Below are 16,749 nucleotides of genomic sequence, written 5' to 3'. Positions count from 1 at the left end.
CTCTGAAACGGGCCTGTTTTCTTTTAAATTTACAGGATTTTTTTTTTTTTTTTTTACCTAGGGCAGTTAACCAGTGACATTTGTACCATTTAAGGTACCCCTCTGAAGTTTGTGAGGTGAGGAGCGGTGTTTTTAAGACTTTTTTTGTAACGTTTTGTGGGACCTTTCGTGTTTGGGTCTTGTGACCTGCTCAACATGGCGGTGGGAGCAGGACACCTCGGAACAGGAAGCAGGGAAATCGCCGCGTCTGCGCAGTGGCTCAACCCGGGTCCCTGTAAAGATGTCTGAGCAGGCGGGGAGGGAGCGGAGCGGAGGACCCGAAACAAACACACAGAACCCGCAACTCTCCGCAACTTAACCGATCAAGGTAAGGGCAGGCGGCCCCGCAGAGCCGCTCCGACTGCACCGAGGCGCGGCGGAATGTTCAGGCCTTCAGATGAACCGGGTCACCGGTGCGCAGGGCGGCTGGGTTCGTAGACCAGAGCAGAAATGTTGTGCAGGACGCGCCGCGCTGTGGCAGGGGCGTGTCCGCCATCTTGTAACAGAAGTGGCGCCTAAACAGCAGCTGTCGCTCCGAGCGGGCCGTGCGAAATGGCCGTTAACGACGGAGCTAACGACGGCCCAACGCCCTCTCTATGTGTTTGAACTACTTTAGCCCAGTTTGACGCCGCTGTAGACCAGTACCGACCGCCGCGGTGTCCGTGTGTTCAGCCCGGACTCCGGAGGAGCAGCCGCAGCCTTTTGTTGTCCTCCCCCTCCTTCCACCTCCTCCCCCTCCGTGTTTGTTCGGAAAGCCTGCCAGGCGCATGCGTGTAACCATGGCGCTCGTCCCTGCGTATGAGAGAAAACACCAGGAAAGATGAAATTTATTAACATGGCGCTTTGATTAAACGCCGATACAAACAGGCTCTGGCTTATCTGCTGGTTATCGATCTTCGGGATCAGATGTAAACACTGAAATCGTTCAGTTTGCCGCCACATTCAGCCCGTCATGATAAACCACTCGGCCCGGACTTTCATTTTCCCTCCGACGTGTTTAACTGAAAATCCGTAAAAGTGTCAGTATGACGTTTAAACCCGATAAAGTCAGATTTATATACACACTAAATCATCCATTACCACTGTCACACAGGTTTTATGGAATCAACTTTATTAGGCTGCAACTAACGATCCCTGCCATTAGCGACTAATCTACTTGTTTGACTGATTAATCATTTGGTCGATTAAAATGTTGGAAACCAGAGAAAAACATCCTTGAGATCTTGAGATTTCTCATCTAAAACCCAAATTACTCTAAAATTGATTTATTTTTTCTTCTGGATATTTGATTAGACTAGCTGAATTATTATTTTCTTTTCTGTATGTTAAATTAAATGACAGATTTTTTCTGCTGTAGTTCAGTTTGTAATGTTATAAGAAGATATCCCTTCATGCTGTTTTAACATGAATCACCCATCAGTCAAATCAAACCAAAAACATCACAACAACGAATGTCAATGAAAACAAATGACTTGTTTCGTTAAAACAGGTTTTCTTGTGGTAGCATGACGTATTGGTCTGTTGTTATGACGATAAACTTTGATAATGTTTTTATGAGGAGAAAAAGATTCATTCAGTTTAGGAGTAGACGCTTCAGCACCTAGAGAAGCTGACATAGACTGGTTGACATTTTACAGACCCACATAGGGGCACTTAAAATGAATCTACAGTTATATTTGATGCTTGATTCATCTTTTTTTTTTTAAGACAGTCAGCTACGACTTTACACTCTGTTTATACCTGGTAATAAAATGCAATCTGCATCCAGATTCATTATCCGGATAATAAATGATCCAATCTTGGCTTTGCGTTTACACCTGGTATTTTTAATGCGTTCTCGCCATCCTCATTGAGGTCCAACCACATTCGTATTTACAGCTTACGTTAATCAGCTCACCGTAACATCAGTATGAAATAAAAGCACATACGACTCTGACTCACTGTTCATACAGCACAGAGGTCAGTTATCCTGCTGAAAGAAATCAGCTCATACATTATCTGATGTTTATTTTGAAAGTAACGGTGTCTCTTCCTGTCCAAGCAGGTAGATGTCATTCTGATGAGCAGTTGAGATGTCGAATGACAGCCAGGGATCGGTGAAGGGGGAGGCAGCCATGATACTGTCTCCCTCTGGCTCCGCCTCCTCTCAGGGACCACCCCTCTCTCCATCCACCACCTCCAAACCACCTGAACTCCCAGGTACACCTGTCTGTGTCTCACCTATCTGTCTGAACTCTAAATGCCTACTGAGATTTGTGAATGTCTACAGGGATCTGCAAATGTGTTTTCAGAATCCGTGTGTGTAGTCAGATCTGTAAATGTTTAAAAAGTCTCCACACATCTGCAGATCTCTGACAGATGACTCTCTGATGACTTGTACGTATTTGCAGCTCTTTTCAGCCATTGATATCTATATAGACATTTATAGATTTGTCTACACATTTACAGATCTCTCTATACCTGCAGTTCTCAATACGGATATGGAGATTTTTTTTTTACATATTTAAAAATTTTAGTACACACACATGGATTGAAATACAGTTGCATACATACCCATACAGGTACACCAGTCTGTCTCTATACCTGTCTGCCTGACAGATGAACTGGTCCAGGTGGGATGGTCTAAGTGCTGGTCTCTCTCTGACCCGTCCATGTCTCTCTGACTTGTCTGTCTCACAGATGAACTGGTCCAGGCTGGATGGGCTAAGTGCTGGTCTCGGAGGGAGAACCGGCCCTATTATTTCAACAGATTCACCAATCAGAGCCTGTGGGAGGTCCCAGTGCTTGGTCAGCATGACGTCATTGTGAGTCACTGTTTTAATCAATAGAATAATAATATTATTAATGATAATAACAGTAATAATAATATAAAAACATGCAGGGGTCTCTGTGTGAAGATGGATTTTCTTGCTCTAAAGTTTGATTGTCTGTTGGTCTGAATTTTACATCAGTTCCTGTGTGTTGACTTTATTTTGTGCTAATTTTATTAACAGGATACTATAAAGATTATGTTTTATACAATGGTTACTGTATGTCTTTATATGTAATAGTTACTGTTTATAGTTAGTATGTACAGTATATGGTCTGCCTGTCTGTCTCTGACCTGTCTCTACCTGTCTGTCTATCTGCAGTCTGATCCTTTAGGTCTGAATGCGGCTCCGGCTGAGGGCGGAGACAGTAACCTTGGTAACGGTCAGAGGAAAAGGAGGAGCTCTGAGGAGCAGGTGGCAGGGCCTAACAGCGTCAAACGAGCTAAGGTAAAAACTGCCCACCTACAACTGAACTATAATACACACCTGGTCAGGTGATCGTGTGTGACTTTAGCTGCATTCATTTTTTTTTACTTCAACCGGTGTGATGGTCAACACGAACAGTCAGCGTGGATTAAACAAATACAGTCGGTGAATCGGGGAAGTAGGACCCTAACTTCAAGCATGTCACTTAAACTGAGAGATATTTGCTTAAGTTAGGGTTAACTTCTGTTGCCATCGAGGTTAGTGCAGCCGCAAAGCAACTACAGCGCCTGACCCAGAAAGCTGCAGTCGCCTTGCTCCCGTGAGGTTTAATGTCATGTGACATGGTGACGTTCTGCGGCACCGGCAAAAGTCAGATAAAATTTCTAATCAGCAGGCACTGTTTTAAGTGCAGCCTGCATCATGTTCAGTCGAAACCTTTGTTGACTAAGAACCAGCCAACAGGTGGTGTGTGCAGTGACTCATGGGAAGCTGAGTCCTCTAACTATTTGTGTGTAATCTAACAAAGTCTGTCTTTTTCCAGGTGGAGCCCACCACACCCATCTCTCCCAGCACACCCGGGGTCAAACCTTGGAGCGCCGCCCCCGAAGACAAACAGGCCCCACCAGCCACACCTACAACTCCAAGCCCCGCCCCTGCCCCGTACAGACCAGCTGTGTGAGTACTGAGGCCGTGTCCCTTCCTTTTACCGCCTTGAGCACCTCTTCATATCTTCTTGTTTGTCGATGTGGAGGTTTTAAAGTTAAGTTTTTAAAGTTGTTCATTGTTGTCGTCTTAAGTATCTACTGGGATCTGGACATTCAGACGAACGCTGTGATCAGAGAGCACCGCCCAGCCAGCCACTTGCCCCCCCACCCTGAGATTGAGATGCAGAGAGCTCAGCTGGTCACGAAACTGAGACAACACTACCACGAGCTGTGTCACCAGAGAGAAGGTACCGTAACAGCTGACAGGACAATACACAGCTGATAAACAGGGCCGGACTGTCTGAAAACACCCTTACACACCGGCTCTAGCGGTCGTGCAGAGTGCACCGTAGTCATGTTTGTAACTGTTTGATCTGACATGGAGACTGAGGACGACTGTTGTCAAGTTGCATTGCGCTTGAGTGAAATGGGAGCAGGTAGAGACAGCTGTTCTGACTGAAGATGAATGGATGAATGATGAATGATCATGAGGGGCTGGGGACATCAGTGGTTGTTAGTGGCAACTGTGTGTGACCACTAAAGTATGGGGGGGGGGTCGTGACTGACTGACTGACGGACTGACTGACTTGGGATGGCTGTTGCTCAGCAAGTATAGCAGGTCTCGCTCACTGCCATCGATGTGAGTGTATAAAAGCTGTATAAGTACAGTCCATTAACTTGTTGGTCTCCTGGATATTTGAACCATATTTAAGGTTATGTTACTGTCTGAAAGTCCATTGGTTAACAAGTTTCACGTCTGTGATCCAGGTATTGATCCGCCCCGGGAGTCATTCAACCGTTGGCTACTGGAGAGGAAAGTGATCGACAAAGGTCATGACCCTTTACTGCCGAGTGACTGTGACCCCATCATCTCCCCGTCCATGTTCAGAGAGGTCATGAATGACATCCCCATCAGGTGCCTGTCTGTCTGACTAACTGTCTGCCTCTTCAAACTCAGATTCATATTTTGCAAAATTAAACCTGGACTGGACAGTATTACAATTAATAGTTTCATTATATATTTATTTCTGTGTGTCTCAGGTTGTCTCGTATCAAGTACAAAGAGGAGGCCCGGAAGCTGCTGTTTAAATACGCTGAAGCCGCCAAGAAGATGATTGACTCCAGGTAGGTCACAACAGACCAATCTCAGTGTGTTATCCTGCTGCACTCATCAGCTGATGGGCAGGCTGCTGTTGAGGGAACTCTGACCCCCTGTGACCCCTGACCTGTGCAGGAATGCGAGTCCGGAGAGCAGAAAGGTGGTGAAGTGGAACGCAGAAGACACCATGAGCTGGCTGCGCCGAGATCACTCCGCCAGCAAGGAGGACTACATGGTAACCGCTGACCTTCAACCTCTTTTTACTGCTCATATATTGATGAAGATGTGTAGTCCCTGGCTTACTATTGGATTATCCATAACAATCACCACTACTTACCACCTGGTATTGAGTTGGATAAGAGGGGTACTGGACAGACCGGGTAAACCCAAACATGTACAGAGGGGAAAGTGGGCGGACTGAGGCTCCTTTCCACAAGATCTTTAACTCCCACCTCTGTAAGAACTGTTTCTGCTTGATGGGAAGATGGAGTTGCAGATTCTTAGTGGGCCCATTTTCAAAAACGTAATTTGGGGAAGCATCTGCTTGGAGTTGTGGCCTGAAGGTCTCATGTGCCTGTTGTGTCAACCAAAGAACCTACTGGTGAAGGAGACCATCGAGCTGCAGAAGGGATCCTATCGGGGTCAGGAACAGGGTAGTCCTGAAGCAGCAGATGGATATCAGGAGGGGGGAGCTTAATCAAGGCCATGTTCAGCAGGGGGGGAGTCTGATGGCCCAGACTGAGGATATCGCTTGATGATGGTAGAAACTCTTTGTGTGTCTGTAGGACCGACTGGAGCATCTGAGGCAACAGTGCGGTCCTCATGTCGCCGCCGTCGCCAAAGACTCTGTGGAGGGAATATGCTCCAAGATCTACCAGCTGTCTGCAGACTACAGCCGGCGCTTGAGACAGACACACCTGAGCCTGCTGCAGGACCCGCCCACAGGTACACAGCACACACACGGACAGTCCTGAATCAATTGCAGGACCCGCCTACAGATAGCCTGTCTGTTATTTACAAGTTTGTATTGTGTGTTTTTGTGTGTTCAGAAGCATGTGCGTCCCCTCAGCAGTCCCGGCTGGTCTACTGTTACCCAGTTCGTCTGGTGATCCCCTCGCCCCCCCTCCCTCGAGTGGAGTTGCACTTTGAGAATGACGTGGCCTGTCTGCGCTTCAGAGGAGAGATGGTCAAAGTCAACAGAGGTCACTTCAGCAAACTGGTCAGTACTGCTGATAGTATTCTGAGTACTGACACCGGTGCTACTACTCTGATGTTACTATGACGATACTATATAACTATACTATTCAGGTGTAACATCAGGTGTCAAACAAACGTGAGCAGGTCGCTCAGGAAACTTTATTCTGTATGGTTCTCCAGATTTACCACTGTATGTGTTATATATAACTCCACTCACTTCTACTTTTCTTTATCACTGTTATGTGACCATCAGGGAGCTTTGAGCCACTGGAAGGTTTTTAATGTGAAACATCTCTGCGGGAAGTGTTTACTTTCATTGACAGTAGCTGAAACAACAGACAGCAGCAGCCGGAGTTAATCAATAATAGTTCATTTGTACTCTTCACCAGCAGAGGGCAACATTCACCTGGAAAATAATGTCAAAAGAACATCTGTTTCTGTTTATATTGACCCGTCTGTCTGTCGATCTGACCGTCTGTCTCTCTGCCTTCTGTCTGTCCGTCCAGGAGTTGTTGTACAGGTACAGCTGCATAGATGATCCCCGCTTCGAGAAGTTCTTGTCCAGAGTCTGGTGCCTCCTGAAGAGATACCAGGTCAGCCGTCTCTTTGTTGCCCTATCAGCTTTTACCTGACCTCACCTGACCGTTTGTCCGCTAGTGCATTAACGAGGTGTGTCTGTGTGTGTCCAGGAGATGTTCGGCAGCGGTGCTAATGAGGGGACAGGCCTGCAGGGGGCGCTGCCAGTGACGGTGTTTGAAGCGTTGAACCGACAGTTTGGAGTTTCCTTCGAGTGTTTCGCCTCGCCGCTCAACTGCTACTTCAAACAGTTCTGCTCAGCGTTCCCCGACATTGACGGCTTCTTCGGATCCAGAGGGTGAGACCGGCGTTGATCACCTGCACACTGTGGGACAGCGGCAACCTGTTCGTCCCCGTCTATCATTGTAGAACGTTCAGTAACTGATCGTGTGTTTTCAGGCCGTTCCTGTCGTTCTCTCCAGTCAGCGGCTCATTTGAAGCTAACCCTCCATTCTGCGAAGAGCTGATGGACACCATGGTGACGCACTTTGAGGTCAGTCTTACGTACTGATCCGTACTAATTTTAAACCGGTCTGGAGTGTATTGGCTTGCATTATACTGGTCCGTTCTGGTTTGAATCAGTCTCGAACCCAGGCCGTACCGGTCTGAGCCAGACTGTACTGGTCTGTACTTGTCTTGCATATCCAGGTGGACAAATTGCTGTCTGTCTCTCTGGCAGGAGCTGTTGAATCAGTCCTCCGAGCCTCTGTCCTTCATAGTCTTCGTCCCTGAATGGCGCGACCCTGTGACCCCGGCCCTAACCCGCATGGAGGCAAGTCGATTCCTCCGTCACCAGCTGAGTGTCACGGCCTACGAACATGAGTATCGGTCCGGGAGTCAGCACATCTGCAAGAGGTACTGATACTACACTGTACTACACTGATACTGCACTGATATTGAACTTAATACTATACTGCAGTTTGCACAGTACTGTATTAATCTTTGTCTGTGTATTTACAGAGATGAGATGTACTACCGGGCGGTACACGGTACTGCAGTACTCTTTCTTCAGAACGATGCAGGTTTCGCAAAGTGGGCTCCGACTCCAGAGCGTCTGGCTGAGCTGACAGCAGCATACCGCCCCGCCTCCTCCCGCACCTCCTCTCTGTCCTCTCCTGGCCCCGCCCACATTGCTCCTGCAGACAGAGACTCCGCCCCTAAGGCCTCTGATAGGATGCAGAGCGATGTAATGTCACCAGGAGGCCATGACAACAACAACAACAACAGTAACAACAACAACAGCAGCAGCAGCAGCAGCAGCAGCAGTAGTAGCAGCAGTCCTCGAGACAAAATGGCTGCTGTTTAGAGGGTCTGGGGTTATATCGGGCCACGCCCACTCACCTGCTGGAAGGTTGTTTAAGGTTTCTGTGTTTCACAGAGTTAATTTTTTTCTGATCGTCGTCTCGTCTGTTCAGATTGTCCCTCACCAGCACCTGTAGCACACCCTCAGTTTCTCTCAACATACCCACAATGCAGTTCTGTTGCCCCTGCCAGCAAGGGGCAGTGCCAGAGCGTCACGCTAAAACCTGATTTAACCCTTTCTGTTGTTCAGTTGGCTTTCACTCATCCCTTCAGTCTGGTTCATCCCTGCTCACATCAGCTGTTCTGATTATTCAAAGCTCTGATAACGTGGCGTCTGGAGCTTTTCTTTCTCCTGCAGCTGATTCACTTCACGGTGTTGTTGCTACTGTTGCTTAGCAACAAACATCAGCTACTAAGAATACAGAGTTAATCGGTGAGCAGCAACGTGTTGGAGCTCCAGCAATAAAAACCTTTCCATTCACCTGTGATGTCACTGCTCCTCTGGGTCACTGGAGGACTTCTGATTGGTCCCCACACCGACTGGGCTTGGTGATTGGTTGACAAGGCAGCTATCGTTTCTATTGGACTCGTCTTTCTTTGTTGAGTCGGACAGAATTCAGCGGCATCCTGCTTCAGGCCCCGCCTCCTCGGGATAGCCTGGCTAATCAGAGCTCGTCCGTCAGATGATGTACCTGCTTCAACCAGAATGCATTATAGAAAACTGAAATTTCAGCAGGCAGGAGGAGGCGGAGCCCCCGCGGTGAGGTCAAATTTACTGGTGGAAGGAGGCGGAGTCAGAACTGGGACTCAGATTCAGACTGGTCAGCGAGGACAGACGACTGAAAGACAGACTTCATCTTCCTGTCTCCTCTGAGGTCTTTTTACTTCTTGTGCTTTCATTAGAGTGGAAGTTTGATCAGAGACGTGAGGCGTTAAACCAGGTGTGATTGGTAGCAGCTGGAGCTGTTGGAGATGATTCTCCATCTCAAAGCTGCGTGAATAGGGATGTGAAGTGTGAGGAGTTATTTCAGGGTTCCTGCAGTAAAAGTCTGGTTCTTGTTCTATGTGCACAGACAGAATTTAATCACCCCATACAACATGTTGTTTGTGAACGTATGAACTCTTTCTCAAAATACTGTGACTTTTTTTCTCAAAACATTACAACTTTTTTATGATAATAGTTCATCTCATAGTGCAAGAGACTAGTGAGTTTCTGTGTTAATGAACATTTAGTGAATATTTTAAAAGAGATCTTTGACGAACCCACGCTCCTCACACTTCATAATCCGACACTGCAGCTAGCAGCTGATGCTGTTCTGTGATTGTTTGATGAGTCGTCTTATCAGGCGTCTGTTGCCGTGTGACATCAGTTCCTGCCGCGGCAGCAACAGCTGTGTAGATACTGTACAGTTCAACTGATGTGAAGTCTGTTGATGTTATTTTCCTCATCTGCTGTTAAATTGATTGAAAAACAAATTAAAATGTTTAACCATTCTTTTTTTATTTGATTTAATTTAACAATTTTTTAAAGAGATGGAGATCTGTTTCCTGTATTACAAAGCTTACAATAGTTTGTTTTAAACTAAACCAAAGTGTTATTAAGAAATTCTATAACTTGTATGTAAAAGTAGATGTGTGTATGCATCAGTAATGCTGACGTCTAACCAGCAGAATACTCCTCCACCTTATTTTTATAATTCTCAGCTGTTCTCTTTTCTCTAAGTTGATCTGTTTGTTTGTTTGTTTTTTTTGTTTTTTTTTTTGTTTTCTTTCAATGGGATTTTGTTTTTGTTCTTGTGCATGAACCTTTCAGACTTTAAATGATGTTTGTAATCCTGAATGTTTTCCAGGCCGAGTCTCCAGGCCGATTGGCATCACTGCACGGCGCCAGGCTTCACAGAAAACAGCCACACAACATGTTTTATCTGTCCTCAACGTTTTAATTTTAACTGTTGTGTTCCGCTTATTTAAGGGAGTATACCGACATTTAGTGTGCAACAGTTTTGTATTTGTTTGAAGGTGGGTTTATTTTGATTTTGATGAGCTAAGTTTCATAGTTTCAGCCCGCTTCTGGTCTTTGTGCTTTGCGCATGATGGACTGTTCCAATATTTCACACCTGGTATTCCTACAAAACAACATCACACTGACTAAAGAAAACAAACTGGAGAAAATTTCTTGTAACTTATTATACAGATAAGATTTGGACCTTTATAATTAAAAGTTCCTAAATAATTTTGACAAAACGTCATGAAGTTCACTCGTAATGAGGACTTCCTGTATAACTTCAAGAAAATGCTTTTCTTGTAATTATGAGAAAACAGTAGAGATTGAGATCTTTACTTCATAATTTCATGAAAACTATATTTTCTCATTTGCATAAGATTCATATTTAATAAGTACAAGATAAAATTCTTGTAGCTATGTAGTAATGTATATTTGAATCACAGGACAACTGTTGGAATTGCACAATTCTTATCTGCAATTTTGATATTTTTTTTCTTTATATTCATATCTAATAATTGCAAGATAGCTATATTTAATTCTGAGAAAAGATGTCATGAATTTTCCTGTAATCATGACTTCTTTATCTCGGTTAAAAGAAAACAATTTGTCTCAGTTGCATAAAAACTATATCTGTTTTATTAGATTTCATCATTTAAAAAAAAATGCTATAATTAAGAGATATTTTTCCTGAAATTATCGGAAATCCCTTGCTCAGAAATCTGTCATGAAAAAAATTTCTATAAAAGAAAGTGGTCATAATTACAAGAAAGGATCTTGTAATTATGATATGTAATTACAATGTCACGCTTATTAGTGTTTTTGAAATATAAATAATTCCAACAGTTTTTAACAGAAGTCGCTGTTACAGTTTGTCTCCTGTTTGTATGTCTTTATTAAATGTGTAAACATGTTTCTTTATCTTTCTGATTCAAACAAGCAGAACTTTTCAGTGCCAGACTCTTCGCAATTAAGAAAGCCGACAATGAAAATGTCTGTTTTTATTTGTAGCTTAGGTACAAACCAGAACGCTTTCTCCTTATTCATCTGAGTCTGGTGGTAAATGTGGAGTGAGTCTGATCGATGAAGACTCGGCTGTTTGTGATCCTCACAGCTGGAGAATGTAAATACAGTCTGTCCTTCGTTCTGCCTGCAGACAAACTGCAGCTTCACTCTCCCAGTAAAAAATATATCCAACCCAGTACAACCAGTCCGACTTGTCTGATCATTTATACTGGACACACGGACACACAGTTGATATGTTCTCTACAAATGTTCTGCTGAGAACCCAGGAGGCTTTAATCAAGGTTCCACAGATGTTACAGTTGTGTAGTGTGTGTATAAAAGTTTGTGTACAAGGTTTCAGAAATGTTCTCCAGATGGAATGATTTCAAATAGAACAAACATCAATATATATATATATATATATGTATTAAAAATATTTGTCTTTGTATTGACACAGAACAAATATGTTAACAGAAACTCGGTACATTGGTGAAAAATACAAATGAAATACTTAATAACATGTTAGTTATTGTGCTGTAGGCCTCTAAGTGGGATTGCTGTGAAAGCAATTTAGAAAAGGCTTGTCAGTTTTCTTTTCAGCCATCTTTTGTCTCAGGTCCATGTAAATTTTAGTGTTTAAAACCAGGAAGAATGCACTCCGTGAGTTTAATGTTTACAACACAAAATAAAACCGCCTTTAGATTTATGTATCTGGTGCTTTTATTTTGAAACGTGCCTGGAAAAGTCGTCGCAGCTGCTAGCTTCACACCAGCGGAAACGAGAGCAATTTCCTGGAAACAAACGTCAAACAATCAGAGTTAATTATTGGTTATCAGGTTATCGATAATCATCTGTCACCCTCTTGGCATCACTCATCACTTTGACTCCGACAACAGTCCGGGAACGGCAATCTATTAAATCAGCTTGAGTAAACACCATTAGCTTCCGCTGTTAGCTTGAGTTGTCGTTAGCGTAACTCATCCCGGCCCACTAGAGTTTTCTCGGTTGGACCCGGATCCAACTGAAACGGATCAGAACCGTGTCCACCATGGGAGCCCATCGCAGTGAGGGAGGACGGGACTGGCTGGAGCAGGACGTACAGGAACAGCCTGAGCAGAACCCGGTAAGAACCGGAGCTAAAGGCGGCTAACGGGTTATTTTAGCTCGCCGCTAACCCGAATTAAGATGTGTTATGCGTTTTATTTTGCTTTTACATTAAAACACACATACATGAAATGCTTATGTTTTACTACATTTAAAGCTGTCCTACAAATTGTCCTACAAACTCAAAACAACAAATCCGGAAAAGAAAGAAACTGAAAATGATGCGAGAGCGGTGTTCGGTTCTGGAGGAGCCGACAGCTGAGGACATGTATTAACTGGGGCCAAAGAACCGCTGTTGTTCTTTGAGGTGAAGAACATGTTCTCACTGTCACTGTGGTTCTGTGATGTGATGTACATGTTCTCACCGCTGCTGTGGTTCGGTGAAGGGAAGAACATGTTCTCACTGTCACTGTGGTTCTGTGAGGTGATGTACATGTTCTCACTGTCACTGTGGTTCTGTGAGGTGATGTACATGTTCTCACTGTCACTGTGGTTCTGTGAGGTGATGTACATGTTCTCACTGTCACTGTGGTTCTGTGAGGTGATGTACATGTTCTCACTGGAGCTGAAGAACATATTTTCACCGTTGCTGTCATTCTGTCAGGTGAAGAACATGTTCTGGTCAGGACTCTGGTTCTGATGAAAACATGTTTTCACTGTCGCTGTGGTGGTGGATGGTGAAGAACATGTTCTCACTGGATCCAAAGAACATGCTGTGATTGGCGCTGTGGTTCTGAGGTGAACAACATGTTCTCACCAGCATTACTCTCTCTCCTCCTCCTCTCTCTCTGTTTGCAGAAGCCATGGAACGTGATGATCAAACACAGACAGATTCACAGAAGAGGACGACGCTCACACATGACAGTCAGGTCAGTACTGGTTTATACTGGTTCATACAGTTTGTTGTGGTATGAACCAGTTCACATAACATGTTGTTTTTGACCACGTCTGAAACAGTCTCTCCTGAACACATTCATAGCATTGACAAGTGTTCAATCATCACCTGACCAATCACTGTGTGAGGAGGCTGTGATGTAAACATGTTTCAGAATAGTGTGGTAATGTTTTCCAGTGGAAGTTCAGACCTGCAGTAGGCACACAGGTGACGTGACACAGTACTGTTGGTGGTTTCACATCAGTCGGCTGATCTACAGGTGTGTGCGTGTGTGTGTGTGTGTGTGTGTGTGTGTGTGTGTGTGTGCGTGTAGCTACACAGATCCCCAGGTGTCCATGGACCTGTTGAGGGCAGTGCTTCAGCCCAGCTTCAACGATGACATCATGGCTGTGTTCAAGAAGTACCAGAAGGTCAGAGGTCACTCCTGACAGATTCAGATACAGATGATTGTTGTGGTTTTCATCTTTCTGACACTTTTTATTCTTGTTTTGGATAAAAGGCAGAGTTTTCTCAGTGGAATGTGACCTGATGAAACTGATAGTTCCTGATATTGTGTGTAGATACCATCTTACATCTATTCTAAATAATATATTTTAATCTTGTCAGTTCACAGATTAATAGTTGGTTAAGCGTTGGCTATCGGTCAGAAAAAAATTCAAAATGAGCATCTGTAACACACACACACACACACAAGGTGAAAATAATACCAGCCCAGCTGTCACGGCTGGTAACCAGGTGTGAGCAGGTGTTGTTGTTGTTTGTGTTGCAGTTCTTTGAGAAGGCAGCGGAGAATGTGAAGGAGAACGTGGGAGAAGACATTCAGACCGATCAGCTGATCAAAGAGGCCTGCAGGAATGTTCTGGAAAATGTGAGGTTACTTTCTGTTGTCTTGGATATTCTGATCATAAACAGAAAAAATAATTGACTGAGATCATGAGATGATCTGACCTTTGACCTCACCTGTTTGTCTGTGTCTTTGTGCTTACCGTGGTTTCCTCTGTCATCATGTCATCACCAGGCCAAACAGCTGTTTCCAGAGGGGGAGGTTAAGAGGGCGGGGCCAGATGTCACCATCAAGGTAGGAACCCTCAAACTGAACCATAAGCTCATCAGGAACAGGTGTGGTTCTGATTCTGGTCTGGTTCTTTGTGTCCTGACAGAGGTCCAGACCTGGTGATGACGACTGCAATCAGAGAGGAAGCCCCCTCCTCAAGAAGGTAGTGTGACCTCTGACCATCACTCTGCTGGGAACACCTTCAGTCTGCGGGTTAAACACTCATGTGGTTTCCTGCTCAACAGAACTGATTATAGAAAATAACAGAAAAAAAAATCACATTTCTTTATTTAAATATTGTAAAACCAACTCAAACTGATCTGGGGGTAAAACAGACTCCAGCAGTGAGAAGCTGCAGGTCTGAAGATCAACAGTCAAAGAGGGTTTGAAAAGTGTGAACTGTCATTTCCAAAGAGGAGAAACATTTTTCTCGTGACGACAGAAACATCGCTCATGTCAGGTGGTCAGGTGTGACGAGTGTGTGACAGGTGGAGGTGTAAGTTTTATAATTGTGATTATTTTGTGTACTCAGAGAAAAACTCGTCCCAGCGCGGCGCCCGCCTCCTCTGATCGACCTCTGACCTTCTCCTCTCAGTGAGTATCTGACAGGTGACATCATCAGTATCCAGGCAGATTATCACACCTGACTAACTCACTGACTGTTTGTCCTCAGAGTGAAGCCGAAGTCCGATCCCATCAAGAGAGAAGGACCGAAGGTAAGTCAGATCTCACCTGACGGACTCACAGACCTTCACTCAGGTGTTCTCAGATGCAGTCAAAACTACTGCAGGTGTGAAGATTCAGGTGCATTACACCCACAAAGCAGCTGATACTGTAGGAACTGTTCATAAAAGTGAGCCTGAAAACGGGTTTTACATCTGTGGTGTCTCTGCACACCTATAACAGCACAATGTGTATCTGTTATTTCCAGGTTTCATCAGTCTGAACACCTCAGGAGTTGTCAGTCAGAAACCTGACAGATGTTAGCATCAGAAGTCACACACTGAAAATCATGCAATAACACAAACAAACCAACCGATCAAGGCAGCGGTTGATCAACACCTACCATGTTCTGCGAGATAAAATTTACCATTTTGTTAATGGGTCTGATGTTCTTTGTACCTGTATCTCGTCCTCCACGTCCCTCGTCACCCCCCAAAGTGTGTATGTTTGTGAGCGCGTACTTACCTGTTTTTCTGCGTTTCAGTGGGATCCGTCCAGACTGAACGACAGCAGCACATTTGTTCTCGGTTCCAGAGCAAACAAGTGAGTCTACAACACGTTTTTTACTCATTATTTACAAGTTGACATATGTTGGGTGTTACTGCCCTGTTAAAGTGCCACAGTTCAGTTTGCTGCAGATACTGAGATGACACAACAGCAACATCAAATGAGTTTAACAAATTAAACTAAAGCAGAAGGAGAGGGAGGAGTCCATGTGTTTAGTCAGAAACATCAGTGTCCTGTTTATGTGGTTTTACATTTCAGTTAGAGGAAAAATACTGATGATTTTTTTTTTCTTGTATTCGAGTGTTTTCATTGTTGTTGATATATTTAGATGCAAAGGTAGATGTAAACTCCTCATGTTCCACGTGGACAGCAAAGTAGGAATATTCTGAGAGGAGATCCACAGGTAGACTCACTGTGAACCTGTTACTGTGATGTCACTGTGCAGGGCGCTGGGGATGGGTGGGACCAGAGGACGAATCTACATCAAACACGCGGACTTGTTCAAGGTAACCACTCACACAGAGCAGTGTTGTACTGTGTTCATAACAAACAGATATGTGGTGTTGCTGTGTATATGCTGCAGTTTAATAATCATCTCTCTGTGTGTGTGTGTGTTTGTCAGTATGCTGCAGATGCGAAGGACAAGCAGTGGTTGGCAGAGCGACACCACATGAGAGCAACAGGAGGGAAGATGGTGAGAAGAAACATAGGAACTATAACATGTCAAATATGTAAAAAAATAATTTAAGAAAGTCCAGAATCCAGGTTTTTCCAGGTTGAACGCACCACTATAACACTTGTGTCTGTGTTCAGGCCTACCTGCTGATTGAGGAGGACATCCAGGATCTTTCCCGCAGTGACGAGTACAAGTGAGTCTGATGTCATCTGTCTGTCTCCACAGTAACCACCTCCAAGGGTTTTCCTCCCCGTAGTTACCATGGTAACAACTGTCTATGTGTGTGTGTGTTCAGGGACTGTCCAGACGTCAAGATGGATGAGATGAAGCCGTTCACTGTTCCTCTGTGGATGGTGGAGAAGATGCAGAAAGCCATGGAGGCTCAGAGAGATTCTGATCTCTGACCCCCAACATTCAATGAACACATGACCTCTGACCCCCACCACCACACACACACACACACACACACCTGCTGTCCATAGTAAAAAACAGCCAGGTACTGGATAAACAATCAGCCAGTCAGAAAGGAGAAAATGCTCGTGTGACCACCTGACTCTGAACTGATTGACTCCTCCCATAGTTTTTATTTACTGTTTTTAAAAAATGAAATTAAAACTGTCTCTGACAAGA

General features: G+C 44.5%; 2 protein-coding genes across 3 annotated transcripts; both read left to right on the top strand.

Moving 5' to 3' along the window:
• The first annotated feature begins 51 nt into the window (after positions 1-51).
• pcif1 (phosphorylated CTD interacting factor 1) lies at positions 52-11,362 on the top strand. 2 transcript variants are annotated; one of them, XM_056388661.1, is made up of 16 exons: positions 52-368; positions 2,081-2,238; positions 2,719-2,843; positions 3,171-3,296; positions 3,817-3,950; positions 4,073-4,227; positions 4,748-4,895; positions 5,021-5,104; positions 5,214-5,313; positions 5,864-6,023; positions 6,128-6,297; positions 6,782-6,868; positions 6,965-7,149; positions 7,251-7,344; positions 7,531-7,706; positions 7,812-11,362. In XM_056388661.1, exons 2-16 carry the CDS (start codon positions 2,112-2,114, stop codon positions 8,155-8,157), a joined length of 2,217 nt encoding a protein of 738 aa, XP_056244636.1. In that variant the 5' UTR covers positions 52-368; positions 2,081-2,111; the 3' UTR covers positions 8,158-11,362. The 2 variants fall into 2 exon arrangements, with proteins under 2 accessions (XP_056244636.1, XP_056244627.1); XM_056388652.1 differs by having other exon boundaries at positions 283-367; positions 2,084-2,238; positions 4,748-4,901.
• A 570-nt stretch (positions 11,363-11,932) lies between these two features.
• Positions 11,933-16,749, top strand: LOC130177184 (deoxynucleotidyltransferase terminal-interacting protein 1). Its single transcript, XM_056388669.1, has 13 exons — positions 11,933-12,283; positions 13,063-13,133; positions 13,473-13,569; positions 13,929-14,027; positions 14,178-14,237; positions 14,320-14,376; positions 14,746-14,807; positions 14,887-14,929; positions 15,421-15,479; positions 15,889-15,949; positions 16,066-16,137; positions 16,257-16,312; positions 16,415-16,749. Exons 1-13 carry the CDS (start codon positions 12,209-12,211, stop codon positions 16,521-16,523), a joined length of 921 nt encoding a protein of 306 aa, XP_056244644.1. The 5' UTR covers positions 11,933-12,208; the 3' UTR covers positions 16,524-16,749.

Source organism: Seriola aureovittata, chromosome 2, assembly GCF_021018895.1.
Source record: "Seriola aureovittata isolate HTS-2021-v1 ecotype China chromosome 2, ASM2101889v1, whole genome shotgun sequence".
Classification (NCBI taxonomy): Eukaryota; Metazoa; Chordata; class Actinopteri; order Carangiformes; family Carangidae; genus Seriola; species Seriola aureovittata.
This window is presented reverse-complemented; position numbering and strand designations above follow the sequence as displayed.